This window comes from Ascaphus truei, chromosome 4 (assembly GCF_040206685.1).
Source record: "Ascaphus truei isolate aAscTru1 chromosome 4, aAscTru1.hap1, whole genome shotgun sequence".
Taxonomy (NCBI): Eukaryota; Metazoa; Chordata; class Amphibia; order Anura; family Ascaphidae; genus Ascaphus; species Ascaphus truei.
Window position 1 is genome coordinate 128,866,266 of NC_134486.1, and position 21,247 is coordinate 128,887,512.

Consider the following 21,247-nt stretch of genomic DNA (forward strand, 5'->3'; position numbering starts at 1 on the left):
AGTTGGCCACCTGCAAGTCATAATCTTCAATGAACCTTTTCTCTTTCAGAGGGGCCTGCAATTCACTTTTGATGAACAAACTTATAAGTTCTGTGCTCATACCTTCCACAGAGAGCACCATTGTCTGTCTCCCGCACCCATTGGTTTAAGCTCAGAACTTTCAGCTGATCAGAGCAGCTGGCTACTGGTGACATAATACCGGCACTTATAACTAAAATAGCTCTGATCTTTTATTTATTTTTGTCAAATGGGTTTCTATTACAACTTCTAGTATATGTGTGTGTATGTGTATGTATGCATGTGTGTGTATATACACACACAAAGCAATATATAATATAAAAGTGATGTATTAAAATGCATCCACAAAGTTTTCGCTTGCTTGTCAGGACCTATATCCTGCAGTGATGGAGGAACTAATGTGCACCTATTTTCAGTTGTCAAATGTTGGAGAGTATGTTATGTTGTCTCAATACGTCACAGAGTTTAAGAGGAAAAACAATATTTACCAAAAATAAAGCAAAGGTTCAGTTTTGTACAGGAGGCAAATAAGCAAAACTTTGTAAGTGTAAGGAAACCAATTACACTGATAAGTTGTTTAACGTTTGTTTTTATTGGGACTGCCCTTTAAAAACATCAATCACGTAGCACTACACTATTAAATAGATCACTTCTATTAGATCAATTTGGTGCTCCGGTAACTCTGAAAATGAGTGTTCCTCGTTAGCCGGTCACTTGAATGCGTTTGGCAAATGCGCCTGTCTGTGTTTTGTTAGAATCACCAGAGCCAGATGGAGATTTTCGATGAAAATGTCGCTCACATAAGCACGTGGCTTTACCAAGCAGAAGCTCTGCTGGATGAGATCGAGAAAAAGCCGGCGAGCAAAAAGGAAGAGACTGTGACGGTAAAGAAAGTTTTGCTATACACAGCACACCGACACCGGTCTGGTACTTTTTGAATGAATTTACCTGAAGCAAAGCTTTTATAATCATCTTTTTATATCTACAATGAACAGTGCTCTCTCTGCATATAGTATGCTAGAACCAGGGAATTGTTTGACTCTTTGAGAAAGTGAAACGCGTGGGAGGATATTATTTTTTTTGTAGCCTTTTTTGTATTCCTATATGTCCTGAATAGGTTTTTTAATTTTTCTAATTGATTGAGTTTCAGTGACAATTGTTGCTAACTGTGACCACATGCCTTCGATTTTTTTCATTGTTTTTGTAATGTTTTTATTTGTGTATTTAACATATTCAAGTATAGTTCTTCTATTTGTTAAAAACATGCAATGAAAGTGAAAAGTATAAAAGTACTAAAACAAATTATCATCCACTTTATCAATTTGTGACCAAAATAAAACCCCACCCAAGATGAGAAATAGATACATTTCTAAATTATAAGTTATAAATAAGTTTAAAAAACAGAGAATAATCTGAAATACAATAAGGTGCGCTCTAGACTCCTGTATTGTTGACACATATGTGCATTGTTGTTGATTAGTTTGAATACCTTTATTTGATTTCAGCGCCTGCGGTCGGAGCTGGATGATGTTGGCATCCGGGTAGACAATGTTCGTGAGCAGGCCATTATCCTGATGAACAGCCGGGGTACTTCCTGCCGCCAACTCGTGGAACCAAAACTGGCTGAACTCAACCGCAACTTCGAAAAAGTGTCACAGCACATTAAGGCTGCCAAAGTGAGTGCCAGATTAAGGCGAAGAGGACACTCTTATGTGTTCAGCTCTCTGAGGCAGCGATTCTTTTAATATCTGATGCTCTTATCCCTGGGCTCTGAATGTAGTTCCTTGTGTATTGTATTGTCTCTATCATTCGAAAGTAATAATATATATATATATATATATATATATATATATATATATGTAAATACAACTGTATGCTCCTCTGCATGTCTTAGGCAGGTCTGCAACCCCGCCTTTCCCCATTATCACCCAGCACACAGCACTTCCACTGCAGCAAGGGATTCTGGGAAATGACATGCAAATGAGCACACAGTGCCACTTTTTGCTTCAAAAACCATTTTTAACATGGTTCCCTATAGGCTTAAGCTTGCTGCATGGTCACAGCTTTGAGCACAGCCAGGGTTAAGGTGCATACCCAGAAAACCACCCACAGACAGCTGTTTCGACCTTAATGGGTCTCATCAGTGTGGGGTTGATTAACTGGGTATGCAAAGAAGCTAAAGGATGGGCCAACCATAATACTGAGTTAAGATATGGTGAGTAAAAAAAAAGTGACAAAAACCCTCCACAGCAAAGCAAATATGCAAATGTAAATACAACTGTATGCTCATCTGCATGTCTTAGGCAGGTCTGCAACCCTGCCTTTCCCCATTATCACCCTGCACACAGCACTTCCACTGCAGCAAGGGATTCTGGGAAATGACATGCAAATGAGCACACAGTGACACTTTTTGCTTCAAAAACCATTTTTAACATGGTTCCCTATAGGCTTAAGCTTGCTGCATGGTCACAGCTTTGAGCACAGCCAGGGTTAAGGTGCATACCCAGAAAACCACCCACAGACAGCTGTTTCGACCTTAATGGGTCTCATCATATATATATATATATATATATATATATATATATATATATATATATATATATATATATATATATAAAAAATAATATAATTTCTATAATATATATATATATATATATATACACACACACACACACACACACACACACACACACACACACACACACACACATATATAAACACACACATACATACACACACACACACCAAAGTAATCCAAGTACAACACCAGGGCACAAAAGTTGTGATATTAGGTGATTATTGCCAGAGGGACCTTCTTCGGAGAACCAAAGTAGATTATAAGATAAAAAAAGTTATGTCTATAGTTTTAGAATTACAGCTTGGAGTCATTTCTTATTTTAATATTTTCCCACCCCCCTATTCTCTTCATGGAGAGATGAATGGCCAGTTGTTGTATACAGTACACTCAGTTTCTGTTTGAATGTGTTTTCTGTTTAGATGCTGGTGAGTCATGATCCTCAGACATATACCGTTGGTCCAGCAGAGGAATTTGTTAAGACTGAGCCTCCTGCTGCAGACTTGGAGAAGTTTGAAGCTGAACTATTTAGTGTCCAGAATGTGGTGGAGAGGCATTTACAATCAACAAGTGAAGATGAAAAGGTGGGTAGCACAAATACAGTAATCTTTTAGAAGAGCGAGAAGAAGAGAGGTTGACTGGTTGAAATGCTACATTCACGTGTGATAACCTTCATTGTTAAAGGTGCAATCCAACGTAGCTGGCCAATTGAACAATCAAATTGGCTTTCCTAAACAAATATAACCGTGCTAATAGCAACCATTGTCTGCTTTTATTTTTTGGGGACATGAATTGCAATTGCTTTTCTTACAGTCCTCTGAGTGGGGAAGTTTTTGTCAATAAAGTGTTTTCTTTAGCCTTAGAACACCCATTCCCTTGTCAGGGATCCAACAAAGGTAAGGGGATGGGGGAGGGGAGAAGTGCCCCTGGCTGTGTACACCCTTACTGATCACACAGTGACAGCAGTCAAAAAGAAGCAGCCAGAGGAAATCAAACCCCTCCCAAGTTAGAGCTCACCATGTTTAGATAATAACTTACTGAACTTAAAGTGATTTGTTACCGGCGCTAACCACACCCAATCTGTGATAAAATAGTGCACAAAATTAAAATTCAAAATAAAATGTGTCAAGGTGATCACTGATCAAATTCTCAACCTTCCAGGAATGTGTACAGATTCCTTTCAATAGTAGCTTGTCCGGGATGGGAAGGGAGCGAAGATAGCAGGGATACACCATGAAAAATAAAAAATAAATGCATACAATAGTGTAATAAATTCTTTTCAATCTGGATAAAACATGTATGTCTTGGCTCTATAGCAATGCCTACTTACAGCAGGTCAAAAGGTAAAAAGCATTGATCTACACAGCAGGTAGAAAGGTGTCAGGATCTTCAGGAACAACAGCCCAGGTTTACAGCATAAGAAATCTGCACCTCAGCTCAGACGTCAGTAGATGTGAGTGGATCAGAGACATGCAAAAGAAAGGCAGACCATAGTGTCGATCGTGCATAAAATTTATATAAACAAACAACAAATTTTAGGAATTGTACTCACATTGTGTACATAATCATAGTTCACATAAGGCTTTACTTGAGGCAAATGGAGTGCTGGTTCAGTGTGGAGCAGCTCACCGGGGATCTTCTCCTTAGACTCACAACAGACCGGGTGGGAGATGGCGTCTGACGTCACATCCGCTGTTGGGGTGACGGCATCCGGTCTTGGAGGCAAACGGTGGGGGAACTCAGCAACTCTGAAGCCTTCAGTAGAAAGAGCAGCTGCAGCAATGAAAGTGGCTCTACGCGTTTCGTCGTACTAGACAACTTCCTCAGGAGCAGATTCATTGCTCCTGAGGAAGTTGTCTAGTACGACGAAACGCGTAGAGCCACTTTCATTGCTGCAGCTGCTCTTTCTACTGAAGGCTTCAGAGTTGCTGAGTTCCCCCACCGTTTGCCTCCAAGACCGGATGCCGTCACCCCAACAGCGGATGTGACGTCAGACGCCATCTCCCACCCGGTCTGTTGTGAGTCTAAGGAGAAGATCCCCGGTGAGCTGCTCCACACTGAACCAGCACTCCATTTGCCTCAAGTAAAGCCTTATGTGAACTATGATTATGTACACAATGTGAGTACAATTCCTAAAATTTGTTGTTTGTTTATATAAATTTTATGCACGATCGACACTATGGTCTGCCTTTCTTTTGCATGTCTCTGATCCACTCACATCTACTGACGTCTGAGCTGAGGTGCTGATTTCTTATGCTGTAAACCTGGGCTGTTGTTCCTGAAGATCCTGACACCTTTCTACCTGCTGTGTAGATCAATGCTTTTTACCTTTTGACCTGCTGTAAGTAGGCATTGCTATAGAGCCAAGACATACATGTTTTATCCAGATTGAAAAGAACTTATTACACTATTGTATGCATTTATTTTTTATTTTTCATGGTGTATCCCTGCTATCTTCGCTCCCTTCCCATCCCGGACAAGCTAGATAATAACTTACAAAATGATTAAAAAATGTGGTTAAAGGCATTCATTTAGCAGACATAACCCTTAAACATAACACTGCCATTAGTACACTTTAGTTCCTCATGTCCCTTGAATGGAAACACCCATATCATACTGTAGGTCAGGGGTGTGTAAACTGGGGGGCGGGAGATTTTTCTGGGGGGCGTGGGCGGTTGCAGAGGTCCCGTGCTCTTCCCCAAGACATTTCAATTAAATGCGGGGGGATCGCGTGAGACATCTATACTTACAAAGATTCAGACGCTCTGTGACGCATCGCCATGGCAACGTGGCGTCAAATGACGGTGCGGGGTCACGTGACATGGCGTCTGTTGCTGCGGGTCATGTGACGTCACATGACCCACAGCATCATTTGGCGCAGCTCTAGGGGAGGGGGGGCGCGAGCATCAAGGCAGGGAAGACGGGGGCGCAGCAGCAATAGTTTGCGCTCCCCTGCTGTAGGTCACACTGGGTACAGATGTCATGGACTATATGTAAGGGATACTGGACACCCAACAAGCTCCTATTGAACCCCCAAAATAACCACAACATATATATAAGCATATGAGTGTCACAGAGGAGTGTTACTGAGCATGGCAATATATATTTAAAATCAGAGACAGAACATAAAACACAGACAGAGCTCAGTTTTTAGCACATCCAGTGAAACTCATACACGGTACTGTGTTTTATGTTCTGTCTCTGATTTTAACTATATGTAAGGGGGCAGAAAATAGTATAGCAGAGAGCACACCCAACTGGTTAAAGCTGTGGTCCCGATACTGCAAAACCTGGCTCCATATCATCCAAGGATTGTAGTCCAGTAATGGTTTTTAAGTTCTCCATTTCCAATAAAAACACAGCACTATTGTAAGGCAGAATGCATTGTGTTTTGAGTTGGAATGCACTGGCTCATTCAGCACCTCATGATGACCTGTAGTTAGGTTAGAAATTCTGTATCCCACTCCACTTCACTTCACTTGAGAAAGACCACATTTTGATGGTTGAAACGTTGTGTATTTGATATAATAAATTCTTTGGAAATCCGTAGAGCCCTGAACCTTCCGTTTTTTTGCTTTTTTTTATAAACATACCAGTGTAAATGGCTCCTTCGAAATATTAAATCAATGACGGTCTTGCTTATTTCTGACTTGTGAAAAATGTGTGTTTTTCTTTTCTTAAAGCATATCAGCTACTTATGTTTATCTGTATGATAGATAAAGATATAGCCTTATTTATATAGCGCCATCCATGCACATGGCGCTTTATACTGTAGCAGTAACGTGACCTAACAGAAATAAGCGCTTCATATATATAAGTAGCCAGTGGGAAAAGGTGTCCCTTCCCCGCAGGTCTTACAATCTAAGTGAATCATGGCATCATAATTATTTGCACACAAAGAACAAAACAAGAAGAACAATTTACTTGTGGCTCTGGCAAATGTCAAATAGATATTATAGGCTAAAAACCCTCACACTTTTGTTTACCTTGGAAATGTTAAGGTTACAAATTATTTTAAAATACTTGTCCTATAGTTTTTTTTTATGGTGTCAATCAGTTTCAGTTAACCTATTAAACATGTCCTGCGTTCACTTCCATTCTAGGAGGCATCACAATCAGTGATAAATATTTCAGAATTTAGGGTGTTTATTGGGTTTGCAAATGTAGGCATCAAAGTTTAACTGTGAAAAGCAGGCGATGGTGAGAGGCTGATACCTATCTGTGTCCCTGCAAGCAATGCGTATATCTCTGATGAATCAGAAACCTGGGCTCTGCTTCCTGGTAATGTACAGGTTAATAAAGGCTTCAATCAGACTTAGAACTTTGCAACTAATATTGACAGATTTACTATAAATCATTCTTCCTGTTATTACACAGGTTATTAAGAATTTATATTAGCGTTAGGGACCCCTGAATTGTGGTCTGCCGTGAAGTTGGCTCAGGGGCTTACAACAATTTTGGCCAAAAATGGCAAACTAAAAGACCATTTTACTTAATAGATATTTATACATATATATTTAGGCACTGTACCGTGTATGAGTTTCACTAGATGTGCTAAAACTAAGCTTTGTCTGTGTTTTATGTTCTGTCTCTGGTTTTAAATATATATTGCCATGCTCAGTAGCACTCCTCTGTGACACTCATATGCTTATATATATGTTGTGGTTATTTTGGGGGTTCAATAGGAGCTTGTTAGGTGTCCAGTATATCTCTGCTTGCTGGTACCAGCCATCAATTTGCTGCGATTTGTGCTCTGAATCCGGGTGTGCACTGTGCAAAGGAAACAGCACTCCTTAAATAACATTTATTGATAGAATGTTGTACCGGTGCAAGAAACACGTCCGTTTGCCATCATGACGGATGAAATATAAAAATGACAACAATTTTCTAGCACTCGGGTGGAGACCAAAAATCGATAGAAAATACAAAGTCATATAAAAATAGATCATTTTATTAATGGAAAAATATATGACAAGATAGTGCTATGCGAAATACAAAAAAGCACGATCTCAAAAAACAGAACAATAAATCAGGAGTAGAGTAGACAGCAATCTAAACATCTGCATCTGGGGAGAGGTCTGGCGCCAGGGTCTCCCTTCTAATGCTCTGAATCCTGGTAGATTTGGGTATCTAGACCGTGGATCCTACATAGGGGCAGACATGTCTCTGAGGTGTAACACAAATCCTGTGTGTTTATATATTCAAGGCGTTACAATATGAGGGGAAAAAAAGATAAATGGAATAACGCCAAGCAGATGTAACTGTAACTGTTTTGCATTGATAGATTGACGAGGAGAAGGCTCACATTGAAGAAGTCCTACAGAGAGGGGAGCATCTGCTCCAGCAACCAATGGAGGACAACAAGAGAGAGAAGCTCCGCTTAGAACTCCTGCTCTTACAGACCAGATACAATAATGTGAAGGTCAGGACAATACCACACCAGGAAAGATATTGCATGATTTACATGATTACAGCATCAGTGCTCTCTTTCCTTCTCTATCTAAAGAACTTGAACAATGTGAACCCTCATACTGTACAGTATGTGTAGGGCTACTTGGAATAGCTGATCAGGGACTCAGTACATTGTTCCTTTTTGGTAGGATTAACTGCACTTTCAATATTTTCAGTAACAATTGATTGCATCACCTATGTTTTGCCATATTAAACTATAATGCATGTAAAGCAGCAGTCCGCGCTGACCGCTGTTTTTTTTATATCTTATATTTTTTAAGAGATCTTTTCTTGTGAAAAGCATTTTTTATTTTGAATCCAACGCTTTGTTCAGGAGATATCATTTATAATGAATAGGGAAGTGGTCATTATGAAGCTTTCTTCAGCGCTCATTGCAGTCTAAAGGTTACCACAAACTGGGGGCGACATGCGAATATTATTTGAGTTAAACTCTTATAGGCTTCTGGGGGGGTTTGTGGTTTTCTCGCTCCTGAGCTATTTCTTGAGGTCACCAGTACAATGCAGCTCTGTACTGCAAATTGAGCATTGTTATCCTTCTGGCTGTGAAACTTTCAAGCCGTTTTACGGTGAGTACATTTTCCATTGAAGCAGTGTTGTGCTTGTGCCACCCACTCGCTCAGTACTGGTGTGTTTCACAGGAACTAAGATCAGTTCGGAGGAGGCAGCATGTGAAGCACTCCCCAGTGTTCAGTCGGTGTGAGCAGGAAGAAGACCGCTTCTTTAATTGGATGAATGAGACAGAAAACCGCCTGTCTGGACTCCACGATGAGGAGGATGATAAGAAACTTCAGGTGACATGGGGAGAGATGGCTGTATTTGATTTATTTTTTTACCATGAAGGGCAAGAGTTTACGCAGGCAGTAAGAAAACACTGTTTTTATGGCTTACATTTTGGATGTGGAGGAACCAAGTCTCTCTCACCACTCACTCCCATTCGGTCTCATCACCTCCCTCCCACCTGGTCTCACCACTCTTCCCCCCCCGCCCACTCAGTCTTACGCCACTCCCTCCACTCGGTCTCACACCACTCCCCCCATTCGATCTCACTTCATCACGTCACTCCCTCCCCCCCCCCACTCGGTGCCGTGCCACCTCGCTCCTGCTTTGGTTTGCGCCACCTTACCCCCCCCCCCCCGTTCAGTTACACACCACCTTCCCCACCCTCACTGGGTCCTGCGCCACCTCACCCCCATCCTGCTTGGTCTTGCGTCACCTCCCTCTTGCTCGGTCTCGCGCTACCTCCCGCTTGGTCTGTTCCCTGACTTCCTCCATCATTTCCATTTCTCTTCTTTGCTTTTATCCCCCACTTAATTGACTCCCCTTTCTCTATGTCCCCCATCCCCTTGCTTGTTCCACTCTTTTTCCACTGCTTTTTCTTTCCTTCTTCCTTCTCCAACCTAAAAGAAATGGAATAGTTGCGCCGAAAGTCCTACTGTAAAGGTCGTAGCTTCAGTCCTTCATACAAAAAGTCCCGCTGCCCGAGTGTTTCAGAGGTGATTCACCAACCTCTGTATTGTTGTAGAAAGAGGAAAAGGGGGGGGGGGGGGATCCTCAGGCGCGTCGTTCTGCTTGTAGCTCCAGGGCATATGTGAAGGTAGAAAAGATAGGGGACCACAATGAGGAAATTTCAACATAGATAGGTGCCTTTAATCTTTGGGAGGATATGTATAAATGGGAAAAAGGAGACACACTCACATTAAATATCTGGTCTTGATCAGATGACTGATCCTCTGGTGTAGATGGGGGGGAGGGAGGCGGAGAGGGGGGGGGAAGACTCCTCTGATGATACCTCAAACAGGGAAAAGGAAAAAGAAGGGGAAAATAGTGTGATACCTTTTATTAATATAAAATAAATAGAGATTAAAAACTCACAAGCGGCCAAACAATATTGGCATAGAGAGGAGATATGTTCAGGCTTTACAGAGCGTCCCTCTAGGAGATGGGTAGTCTTGTGTGGCCTGGATTCCAGCTGGTAAGGTCTTTGGATGGTGCGTGGTGTTCAGCAGATAACAGGGAAAGTTCCCACGAGCCAGTGCACAGGCTGGGTCCTCCTCTGTCTGCTTCTCTCCTTACACACTTCCTTCACGGCTCCCGTTCCGTTGCGCATGCGCCCCAGGCGAGATGTGTACCAAGCTGGAAAAACTTCACTTCCTCACTACGGTGGCCTGTGGTGACCAAAAACCGTCAGACGCGTTTCGCCTTAGCTTCCTCAGTGACGTAAGTGCATCCGGGGTAGCAGCTGTCTTATATATCTTGCGGACTTGAAATCAATTAAAAACTTGTTTTTCTCTTCCAAATTGGCCTGATTGTCATTCTTTCATTACAACCTTGCATTTCTTATGTTATTAAACCTGAGTGAGTTCTGTGTTGTCATTAGTGTTTCACAGGACACATAATAATGGTGATTACATGGATACTTAACATTTAACATTTCAATGTTCTCTTTGTTCCCATTGGCAAACTAAAAGCCTATCATATGGAATAAAATATATTCTACAAAGTATCTATAGAGATAATTAGCGTGTTATGAACCTGCAGCTTTTAATGCAGATGTTGCTGCAAGCTGGTAGCTCTGTTGTGCAGCTCCCACTCCTCTCTGATCTTCCATCTTTCATTTTTCCCCTTCACCGTCGCCACTGTTTTTCTCACTTGATGAGGAACAAGTGGGACTTGCATAAAGGATAGATAAACGATGGATAGAGAGCAGACTATCATGTCATTGCTTCTAACTTAATTGGAGAGGCTTGGCTTAAGATATATGGGCATTTTGCATTTAGTTGTTGATTTTTACTGAAATACTGTAAATCATTGGAAAGTTAAAAGAATAAAAACGTTATCCTTATTCCAGTCTGACTGCTCATCTTCACAGGAGCTGCTTCAAGAGTTGGAAGAGCACAGAGAGGACTTCATCACTCTGCAGAAGAAGAGTGGTCCATCCCAGGATGACCCTGTTGGGGAAGTTGATGGTGGCAAAGTTAAGCAGCGCTGGGAAGAAATTGAGAAGCAGTTTGCTATTTACCTGGGATCTCAACACAATAGTCCAGTACGTTTCCCCAATGAGTTATTAGGGCACATCTCTAATTTTTTCTGTTTTTTATAAAAGCTTACAGCATATGCCATACCGGATTGAGCCAAACATTTTTTTTAACTTTAAAGGAGCAATCCACCCTAACCAACCTCCATTTTATTTATAGGATTGGAACAGGGCCTTCAGACCTGAACCCCTTTATTTTCATCTCTGGGGACCCACAAGCTCCCAAGATATGTACAGTACTAGTGAATTTATCAGTGTTGCATCCGGGTTTTTAATGGGGATTTAAATGGCTAGCTATAGGAAGCCACAGCTGATGATGTTGCAGCTTCCTATTGGCCCGAGATTTTGCAGTCATTTTATTTATCCCGAGGGATCATTAAACCTAGTAACTTCACTGGTAAGCATCCCACTGTAAAAAAAACACATGGAGGCAACAATAAAAATGAAAAGGAACTTGCTCCTTTAAATGCCCAGCTGTAGAATGTTGGGAAATAATCTGATGTAGATTTATAGAAATAAATAATGGTCTAGTGACAATTGTATTCCTGATAAATATGTGTGCGTCCAGCAGACCTAAACAAAGAGCCTCGCTTCATCTTCAAAGTAATCCATGGCCTCTGGGTGTTTATTACATTTCGTATAAGGAGTATTAATGTGGGTTCTGAGTATACTTCTATGTTTTTCTTGCTGTGTGGTCTGTCTATGACTTATGTGAGTTGTGATTGTGATGAGTTAAGCAAACAAAGGAAGATGCCATCTCTACCATGTATGTATGTATGTATGTATGTATGTATGTATGTATGTAAATCTTTGTTTATATAGGGCCATCCAGGAACATAGCGCGTCACAGCAGTAATACACGTGACATAATAATATAACACATAATGGGAATAGGAGTAACATTGGGAAAAGGAGTTCCTGCCCCAGAGAGCTTACAATCAAGTGGGGAGAACTTCGAGACAGTAGGGGGATGTTATTGTAAGTCCGTCTGCAAGGGGTCAAGGTCGATGCATATGAGATGTATAGTATCAGCCAGGGATAAGGGTTAGGGATAAATGTACCGAAAACCAACTAAAGACCCAGACATATTTCTCTCCAGGATTTTGAAGAACAGCACCTGGATGTGAGCAGCTACACCACGGAATTCGCTCCCTCACTCCTTCCCTCAGACTACCTCGTGGAGATAAACAAAGTGCTGCTCTCCATAGCAGACGCTGAACTATTGCTGAATGCACCAGATCTGAACAGTGGGGAGTATGGGAATTTCCCTATGCAGGAGGATTCACTGAAGGTAAAAGAATCGGACAAATTGCTCACAGAATGTCAGGGTTTACATGTAAATATTGATGTTTGATTGGAACTTTTACCTGCAGAAAATAAAGTTACAACTTTCACTTTTGAAAGTGAAATAAGCCCAGGGAGAAAAACTGTGTCAAACACTGTGATTTTTGTCATCTTCCTTTATGGAAAAACTCACACAATCCAAATGCAAAAAATCCTAGAAATATGGCGCTGCACTCATTTTTATGTGTAATGCAAAATGTTATACATTATTTTTTTTTTGCAACGATGTAGAGGTACGCAGGTTCAAAATATGGAGTTCGCCAACTTCCAAGTTTATTCGGAAATTCCGAGTTGAACTTTGGAACAAATTTTCTTATCCAAGGGAAATGAGACCATAGGTGAACATAGAGACAAGCTCTGCGTCTGTGCTCAGAAATATACTTCTTTCTAAGGTGTTATAATAACCAGTAGATAATCATAATGTCCAATCCACATAATAACAGGTATAGAAACAGATGAGGGCTTGCTTGTGAGGGTAGTCACATAATGCTCCAATTAGGGGGAGGAGGAACACAATGCATAATACTCCTGGATTGATCCCAAAGTGCAAAATGAATGTACCATGTAATCCCAATGAGAAACTGAATGAATAATCACTCCCCTGGGGCTAGACAAACACCCACAAAGTACTAGAGAATAACCAATAAAAGTACTCACACTTGCAAATCATGCCCATAGATGTCCTGTATTCCGCGTGCAACTGCAGCATAAGATTGTAGAACAGTGTCCATAGAGAGGGTGTGCAGGCAGTGCACTGCTGGTAGAATGAACTGAAAAAATCTGATACAGGCTGGATCAAAATGAAAAAAGATGCATGGCTTTATTGAAGATAGCACATCACAGTATGTGCATGGCGTTGTGAGAGGTCAACTCTGACCCGTTCCGGGCTCCCTTCCCTTTGTGATGCGCTATCTTCAATAAAGCCATGCATCTTTTTTAATTGTGATCCAGCCTCCGTCAGATTTTTTCAGTACATTGCCTGCACACCATCTCTATGGACAAGGGAAATGAGAGTTGAGGCTTTTCTTCTGAAAAAAAACCCCCCACCTTTCCTATTGTTTTTGGAGTGTTTTTCTATTATCCTTACAAATTCAAAATCAAAACCAGTTAAGTTCTAGCAATAGCAAGAAACCTTTTTTATTTTATTTGTTGTAACCAGAACACCAGTGAAATTCATCGTTATGCCTGCTCTGATGGTGAGCATAATACAGTTTCTGATGCTGCATAACGTAACGCTTGCTATGTATGTGCTAGGGCAAAAATTTAGAGTTTAATGTTTACCAAACTTTCGAGGCCTCCCCTTAGGTGGCTCCATAAAATTTTAGGAAAGAGGAAGGAAATACTTCGCTTCAACTGAGAAAAAGGAATGTCCAATATCTTCCAATGTAAACCTTAAATAAAGCGGTGCTACCTGAGGATGAGGTGGCTTATACACAAAGAGGGGAAGGGGAGGGGAAAGAAATCCTCTTGTAATTGTGCACTCCACAATAAATGAGGAGATAATGACATGGGTCAGGGGTCTGCAAACCTGTCCTCAAGAGCCGCACACAGGCCGGCTTTTATGGATATCCCTGTTTCAGCACAAGTGGCTCAATCAGTGCCTCAGTGCTTGACTGGGCCACTGATTGAGCCACCTGTGCTGAAACAGGGATAGCCATAAAAGCTGGCCTGTGTGCGGCTCTTGAGGACAGGTTTGCAGACCCCTGACATAGGTGATGAATCACTTAATGGCCTTGACTGCCTAGCGACTGCCTGTAGTACCTCAAGTGTATGAAAAAAGTTGACTCTAGATACTCGAGTTGGTATGAATACGTGAATGCATAACCTCTGGGGGGGAGGGGGGGTTATAATATAACCTTTAATAAAGATGACTAAAATAATGACAGCTGGAAATGGGATGGACATGAATGAATCAGAGTGGAATTCAGATGAGGTATTTACAAATCTACATCGCAGATATAGGTGTGGAAGAGGCTAATGGAGGGAGAAGGAGCAGCTCATTTGATGCACATGTTTTATTGGCTACCCTTGTTCATTGCAATGAGAGTGGAAGATAGGGATCACTTTTCTTGATGTGGCAATGGACAGAGGTGTCTTGGGTGAGCTGTATGGGCCTCAGCAGGAGACTGTGCAGTGCAGGAGTGTTGCGATATTAAGATGTTGTGTATTGTCCACATGCTAACAAGACCACAGTACCATCATTTGGACCAAATATGCCATCTGCTTCACCAGCCATATGTATGGTTTGACCTAGGTGTTTTCTCCTGAAAGTCCTTGTACTTTGTGTTGTCACTCCGAGTTTTTTTTTTTTACACCCCTCATAGTACTTTAGCTAATTGCTGGATAATGTTGCTGTTTCTAGAACATCAAAGACGTCCTGGAGAAACTCAGCGAGCAGATTGCAGTTATCCATGAGAAACAACCTGACGCCATCTTGGAAGCCACTGGACCTGAGGCAGTACAGATAGGGGACTCTTTGACCCAGGTGAATGCCGAGTGGGACCGGATCAATAGATTATACAATGATCGGAAGAGGTAAGACTGATCTAACGGTTCACACAGAATCTGTTATGGACACACTCTGTATGCACTTGCAACATTAAAATGTTTTGAACTGAAAAACCTGGATTTTATTCAAACCTGTAGCTTCCAGAAGACTGTGAGACAGTGTGAAATTTATAAATCATTTTCAGTGTTATATAACTATATTAGCAAGGTGTGCACACATTTATTTTAAAGTCACTCTACAAATGTTTTTTTTTAATTCCACACAAGGAAAAGTCCCGGAGGTATGAAGACCAAATGGCTTTGTTGTTAGATGGTCAATTTCAAATTGAAATTAATATTGGTCATACACCGTGAATTTGATTAGTAATCAGATGCTGTGCCAACGTTGTCACAGTATACAATCTGGGTCTTTAGAAGAGAGCAAGCAGTGTGAAATACTTACATTTTTGATACCTTTAAAGGTGTACTCGCTCCTAACAACATATGCTAAAATCTGTTTTGAAAGTTTCCCCCAACTTTTCACTAATGTAGTACATTAAACTTTTTAAAGAATATCTTGAAGTCCAAACTGGTGCCTCTCCAGACACCTCAGATCTACTTATGGATAGAGATTACTCGAAGATACTTGGCAATCCTAAATGTAAACATAGCCTTTTATCCTTTTGATGCAGAAAAAAATGAGTAGGAACTACAATTGGCAAAAATAATGTGTAACCATTTGTAAAGCTCTTTGGATAAATATGCGCAACTACCCTCCTTAGGCCGTGCTTATTGTGCCGGCGACGCGACGTCGGCTGAAAACAAATACATTGCCGCCGCGTGCGCTTATAGTGCACGCGACGGCGCCGTCGCGAAAATCTGAAGCCGGCAAAATTTGATTTTTCAAGGGCCGTCGCGTCACATGACGGCCCTTGAACAAATCAAATTGCCGGAATCCCGCGACCCTCCACCCGGCGAAACATAGCTTTCGCCGGTGGCGACGGCAACGGGTGACATCATCCGCCGTGTTGCCGTCGCCAACGACGGCACTATAGGCACGGCCTTACCCACAGTGGCACTCGCCAACTATCGTGGTAAAGCACTGCCATCTACTGCCCTTCCACTGCTGTCTCTGTCATTCTACCAACATGCCACTTATCGTATAAGGTCTCGGGGGCAGGGAGTCCCTCACATATATTGTACTTTTTTGTTTGTTGCACTTATTATACTACAATTCCCTGTATTGTATTGTGGTTTTTAATGGGTTTTAATAAATGCACATACATATAAAAAAATAAATATTATCATTTAAGTTGCAGTTTAACTTCCAAAGCCCTTTATTCAGTTTGCCTTTTTTCTCTTTTGACCACATGCAATCATGTTACCATGTTGCTATACAAAGTAATTATATTTCCAGCGTTTTATCCAAAAGGTAGAAACTAGTGTTTTAAAGAAAGTAAAGGTATGAACAGGGCATGGTTTCAGGTGTAGTGGATGATGATGAAGTGAACGCTACTTGTGCTTATTTTAACGTCGGCATGTTCTTTCCCACCACTCCAGCCGTTTTGATAGGGCCCTGGAAGAATGGAGACAGTTCCATAGTGAAATGAATGACCTCACGCAGTGGACAACTGAAGCAGAGCGCCTGCTGGCCGATGCCCATACCCCGGGGGGCACCTTGAATGTGGAGAAGGTCCAAGTTCATCAGCGGGTACATATTGGAACAAAACAAAGCATTGTTACAGATTACCTCTGCATTTTCACAGAGGCCTGCCACGCAGAGGCCTGCCACGCAGAGGCCTGCCACGCAGAGGCCTGATTAAAATGGAAAGGAGTACAATTCTGAATAGCACAAAATAACATTTAACCTTTACAGTTCCCTCATAACATACCTGGGACGGCACGGCACCAAGAATGCCAGCGGGCTTTATGATGTACCCGGAACATCAGGCACTTGCTCTTTTTCTATGGGGTAATCAGCTTGTTGCTGCCAGACCCCTGGCACTGTAAAGGTTAATAAGTAATCATCACTTCATACTTTTGGGTTGTTCCAATAATAATTGACTAAAGCTTATTTGATGCCCTGCTTTATTCCTACAACTCACAATAATTACAATTAGGTGGTTTTGTTTCAACATTACCCTCCCCCATCTACAGGAGGGTTTTGGTTTGTGGAGTATCTGGGCAGGGGAGTTCAAAAGCGGTGTTAAGTATAAAATGTTTAAATTCTTCTTTATTGCTATATACAGTATGTCAGTACAGTATACTAGCTGACATTGCTTGCATACTGACTAAGTGTTACTTTATGATTAATTCTCCTTATCAGTAGAGATGAACCGCAGCATTGCCCTTGGAATTAATATCCCTATGTTTTTTGAACGTTCCATTCTATCCTGTGTCATCTAAGCACATACTACAGAGAGATGCATTATACAGTACATTAGGGCTGCATGCAAAATGTATAGGCTTTCTATTTCTAACCCACAGGTCTCATCACATAGGCGAGAGTCCACTCTATAGCTAATATTCAGGCTTATTCTTAGCATTGTCACACTCAGGCTTGGCATTAGTGGTGCAGTATAGCAAACGTAGGTTCTATTAACTTCTTCAACACTCTGCAAATACAGGATTTCTTTCTTTTTTGGTTCAGAATGCCTGACATTCATTCAGCTGTTAAGCAAACGCATGGGGTTCTCTAAAGAATTCCTTTGGGGTTAATCATTTCAAGGTGACACCCAAACCAACTTCTTTCTAACTTATTTGCTGCTTAACTTATATCAAAGCTTAAACGGCAATCCCTCACAGGACCACAGTGAACTAATCCCAGTGACACGTGTAAGGGGTCTCATCTGGATAATTGGTACCTTTCATTACCCAAATCTGACGCCTATAAATCCTTTTTATTTATTTGTTAAAGTTAGACTTGGGAGGGGGTTGATTTCATCTGGCTGATCCCTTGTCTGTGATATTACGGTGTGATCAGTGAGTGCTTGTACAGTCAAACCCACTCTCACCCCTGCCCCTACCCCTACCCCTCCCCCCCCCCCCATACAGTATGTTCATTTGTTCAGAACAGGCTGGGATGAGGGTAAAGAAAACACTTGACCAACAAACACATCTCCGTTCAAAGGCTCCCCCCAAAAAATCAACTCGTCACTAATTTCCCCTACAATTAAAGTAGCCAAACTGTTGCTATTTAGCAGTGTTTGTTCGGGAAAGCAAGTTAGACTGTTACATTTGAGTTGTTTGGCCGAATGTGAGAATGCACTTTTAAATTGGGCATTTTTTTAGCACTAACTATAGTGATTGCATGGAAACATCTCAAAACTTCACTAAAAGGATACATTCTATTGTAGCCATTATAATAATAAATATATTTGTTCATATATACTGCAGACAGTATACTTTTCTATATGTTTTTTTTTTTTTGCACACATTGGGACCTACAGTACGCATTTACTCTCGATAAAAGCAGTTGCCCGACAATGGAAACATTTTAGTATAGGAATTTATTTTGAACACTTCACATTTTTATTAAGGCTTGAAATACTTTTGATACTGGCAGTGTACACAGAGCCTCACTCGAGCAGAATATTTTGAGCCTGTGTAATTTGTTTTATACCAGTGTGCTGAGAAGTGTGAGCCTGGCACAGGCATGAAGGCTGCAGATACACACGTCTGAATGTTCACCTGCTTTATCCTGATAGGAGCTTGAGGAGGGAGTGAGCCGCAACCAGCTCAGCTTTACTATCCTCAACCAAAGCGGAGAAGGAATCCTGCAGCATCTTTCTGCCACCGATGGAGACTTCCTGCAGGAGAAACTTGCTGGGCTGAATAAGCGTTGGGGTGCAGTTAAAGCTGAGGTCCTGGAGAGACAGCAGAGGTAAAACGGTGTGGGGCATGTGTAGCCCATGAAAACGTTAATTCTGGAAGCATTTATGATGCAATACTGTGTAACCAACAATACAGAAAAGGGTATTTGGCCCTTAATTACAAAGCCATGTTACTGTATGACATGTCAACTGGAGGCAGAAGCAACTCATGGCTAACTCACGTTAACAGGATGTAACGTGTTGTTTGAAGCTGAAAAGTATCTTATCGCATAGTACAGGCATACCCCGGTTTAAGGACACTCACTTTAAGTACACTCGCGAGTAAGTACATCTCGCTCAATAGGCAAACGGCAGCTCACGCATGCGCCAGTCAGCACGTCATGAACAGCACTACCAGCTCCCTACCTGTACCGAAGCTGTGCGCAAGCGGGGAGACTATAGAGCCTGTTACAAAAGCGTTATTTACATCAGTCATGCACTTATATGACGATTGCAGTACAGTACATGCATCAATAAGTGGGATAAAGGTAGTGCTTCACTTTAAGTACATTTTCGCTTTACATACATGCTCCGGTCCCATTGCGTACATTAATGTGGGGTATGCCTGTACTGCTTTGTAATTCTGAGCCATAATGTAATCCTCTGGATAATAATAAGCTCTTGAGTTCAAGACCAGGCACGGGGGATATTTTCTTGATACCATAATACTATAATAATAATATATTAATATTATTCTTATCCATATTTAGATATGTCTATAGGGCTCAGTGATAAAAATGTTGGTGAGTTGACACACTGATTGCATACAAGATTCCCTAAATATTCAGATGTTTGGATATGACTGTTGGAATGAAAGTATCACTGATATTTGTAACAAATGACTATAATTATTATGTATTCATTTTCATTTCTAATGGATGTACATTTCTGATTTACATTTGCCCAGCTAAGATCATCTCTGTGTGACCTTAGGTATGTAATTTCATCTTCCTCTGGCCATAAATATTAGAGTGTCAGCTCTTCAGAACATGTTCTTATTAAACATTTTGTAAATGCAACTGATTCTATCAAATTACTTTGGATTTGCCACAAGTGTCTTGTCTGTCTTCTTAAATGACATCCAGTTGTTGCTGTACTTTTTAAGGCTGAAAGGTGAAAGTGCAGCGTTTAATGACTACAAGAAAAAGATGGATGAATGTGTCTATTGGTTAGAGCGGACAACAAATGCGGTGAGAGGGAACCCTGCATTGGGCGACGAAGAGAGGTTGCAAGAATTAAAGGTAATCATTCAAGCTTTTCCTTATATCAAAAGTATGCATTTCCCTAATATAATTCCCAATGCTGTGGCATCCATGAAGCTTGCAAAAATCCATTGTTTGTAAAGAACTTGGCTATAATTATAATCTTTAAAGGGATTAATGGTTGTGTGGCTAGTACAGTCATTGGGTGTGTTTTGGTGCCCTGCTTCATGCCAGGTTTGTAATTTAGGATGCTTTAAATGTCCAGTCTGTGGTCTCATGAGCCGCCTCTGTGTAGTCAGACTAATGAATTGGTTATATATGAAGTGTGTCAGAAGAGGGCGATTCATTATTCTGCGGCCAATGTGCAGACACCATCACCCGTCTATTTTGTATCCAGTGCTGGGTCAGTCCTCTTCCTGTGTGCAGCACTATAGCTCACATAGAAAGACGAGGGGCCATATTCTAGCAACAGTAGACACCTTTAGGCCCATTAATTTGATAAGGCTGTAACGTGTTCTATGGAGTAGCATCGCTTAGCAAATATGGCCCAATCAGCACTGTTTTGTCATTTCCTTGTTTTGATGAGCTTAAATGGAATAAAAGTTAGAATTCTATTACTTTCAGTGTTGATGCTTCCTCCCCCAGGTAAGCAAGCTCTCCTTTTGCTGAACAAATAAACTTGTGGTGTTGTTGGGAACAGTGGAATTTAACACGGAATGCTGAGTGGTTTTTAATCTCCTCTTACTCCCAAGAGCACATTAATTATATACACAATGGTTGATTTATGTTATTTTTATATGATATGTGGCTGTAGTATTTTCCTTTTGTGTAATACTTGTTGATTCTGTCTTTGGTCAAAGCATTTGCCCTGTCACACATAACATTACGGACGTACACTTATTCAGCATCACTTCAGGGAAAATAATTACATAATCAACACTGTTTTGTTGGGATGCTATAAGCCCCTATAAAAATGTCCTTGGCATTGAGCTCTCTGCTAAGTACGTTTTTTCTTTTCTTCAAATAGACGAACACTTGTAAGAATCTTGCTGCTAACTAAAGACCTCTTCTGCCCTCTTCAGGCCGTAGCTAAGGAAATGGAGAAACAAAGTGAAAGAGTGGAATGGCTAAACCGCACAGGACCAGAGATGCTGGCTCAGAAAAGTTTCAGTCCGCAGAAAAGAGAGACACTTTCTGCCACATTGAGAACAATACATTTCAACTGGACTCAGGTACAATAGTA

The 21,247-nt window shown here is 41.2% G+C and overlaps 1 protein-coding gene across 8 annotated transcripts in view; it reads left to right on the forward strand.

Annotated features, from left to right (window-relative positions):
* The window catches only part of UTRN (utrophin), a 678,467-nt gene that overhangs the window by 237,440 nt on the left and 419,780 nt on the right, over positions 1-21,247 (forward strand). For all 8 annotated transcript variants that reach the window (XM_075596593.1, XM_075596597.1, XM_075596594.1 and 5 more), the window contains 12 exons: positions 774-902; positions 1,524-1,694; positions 3,016-3,177; positions 7,878-8,015; positions 8,704-8,856; positions 10,935-11,108; positions 12,199-12,390; positions 14,806-14,978; positions 16,491-16,641; positions 18,638-18,813; positions 19,908-20,043; positions 21,087-21,236. In XM_075596593.1, coding sequence (XP_075452708.1) covers positions 774-902; positions 1,524-1,694; positions 3,016-3,177; positions 7,878-8,015; positions 8,704-8,856; positions 10,935-11,108; positions 12,199-12,390; positions 14,806-14,978; positions 16,491-16,641; positions 18,638-18,813; positions 19,908-20,043; positions 21,087-21,236 — 1,905 coding nt within the window. The remainder of the gene's footprint in view (positions 1-773; positions 903-1,523; positions 1,695-3,015; positions 3,178-7,877; positions 8,016-8,703; positions 8,857-10,934; positions 11,109-12,198; positions 12,391-14,805; positions 14,979-16,490; positions 16,642-18,637; positions 18,814-19,907; positions 20,044-21,086; positions 21,237-21,247) is intronic.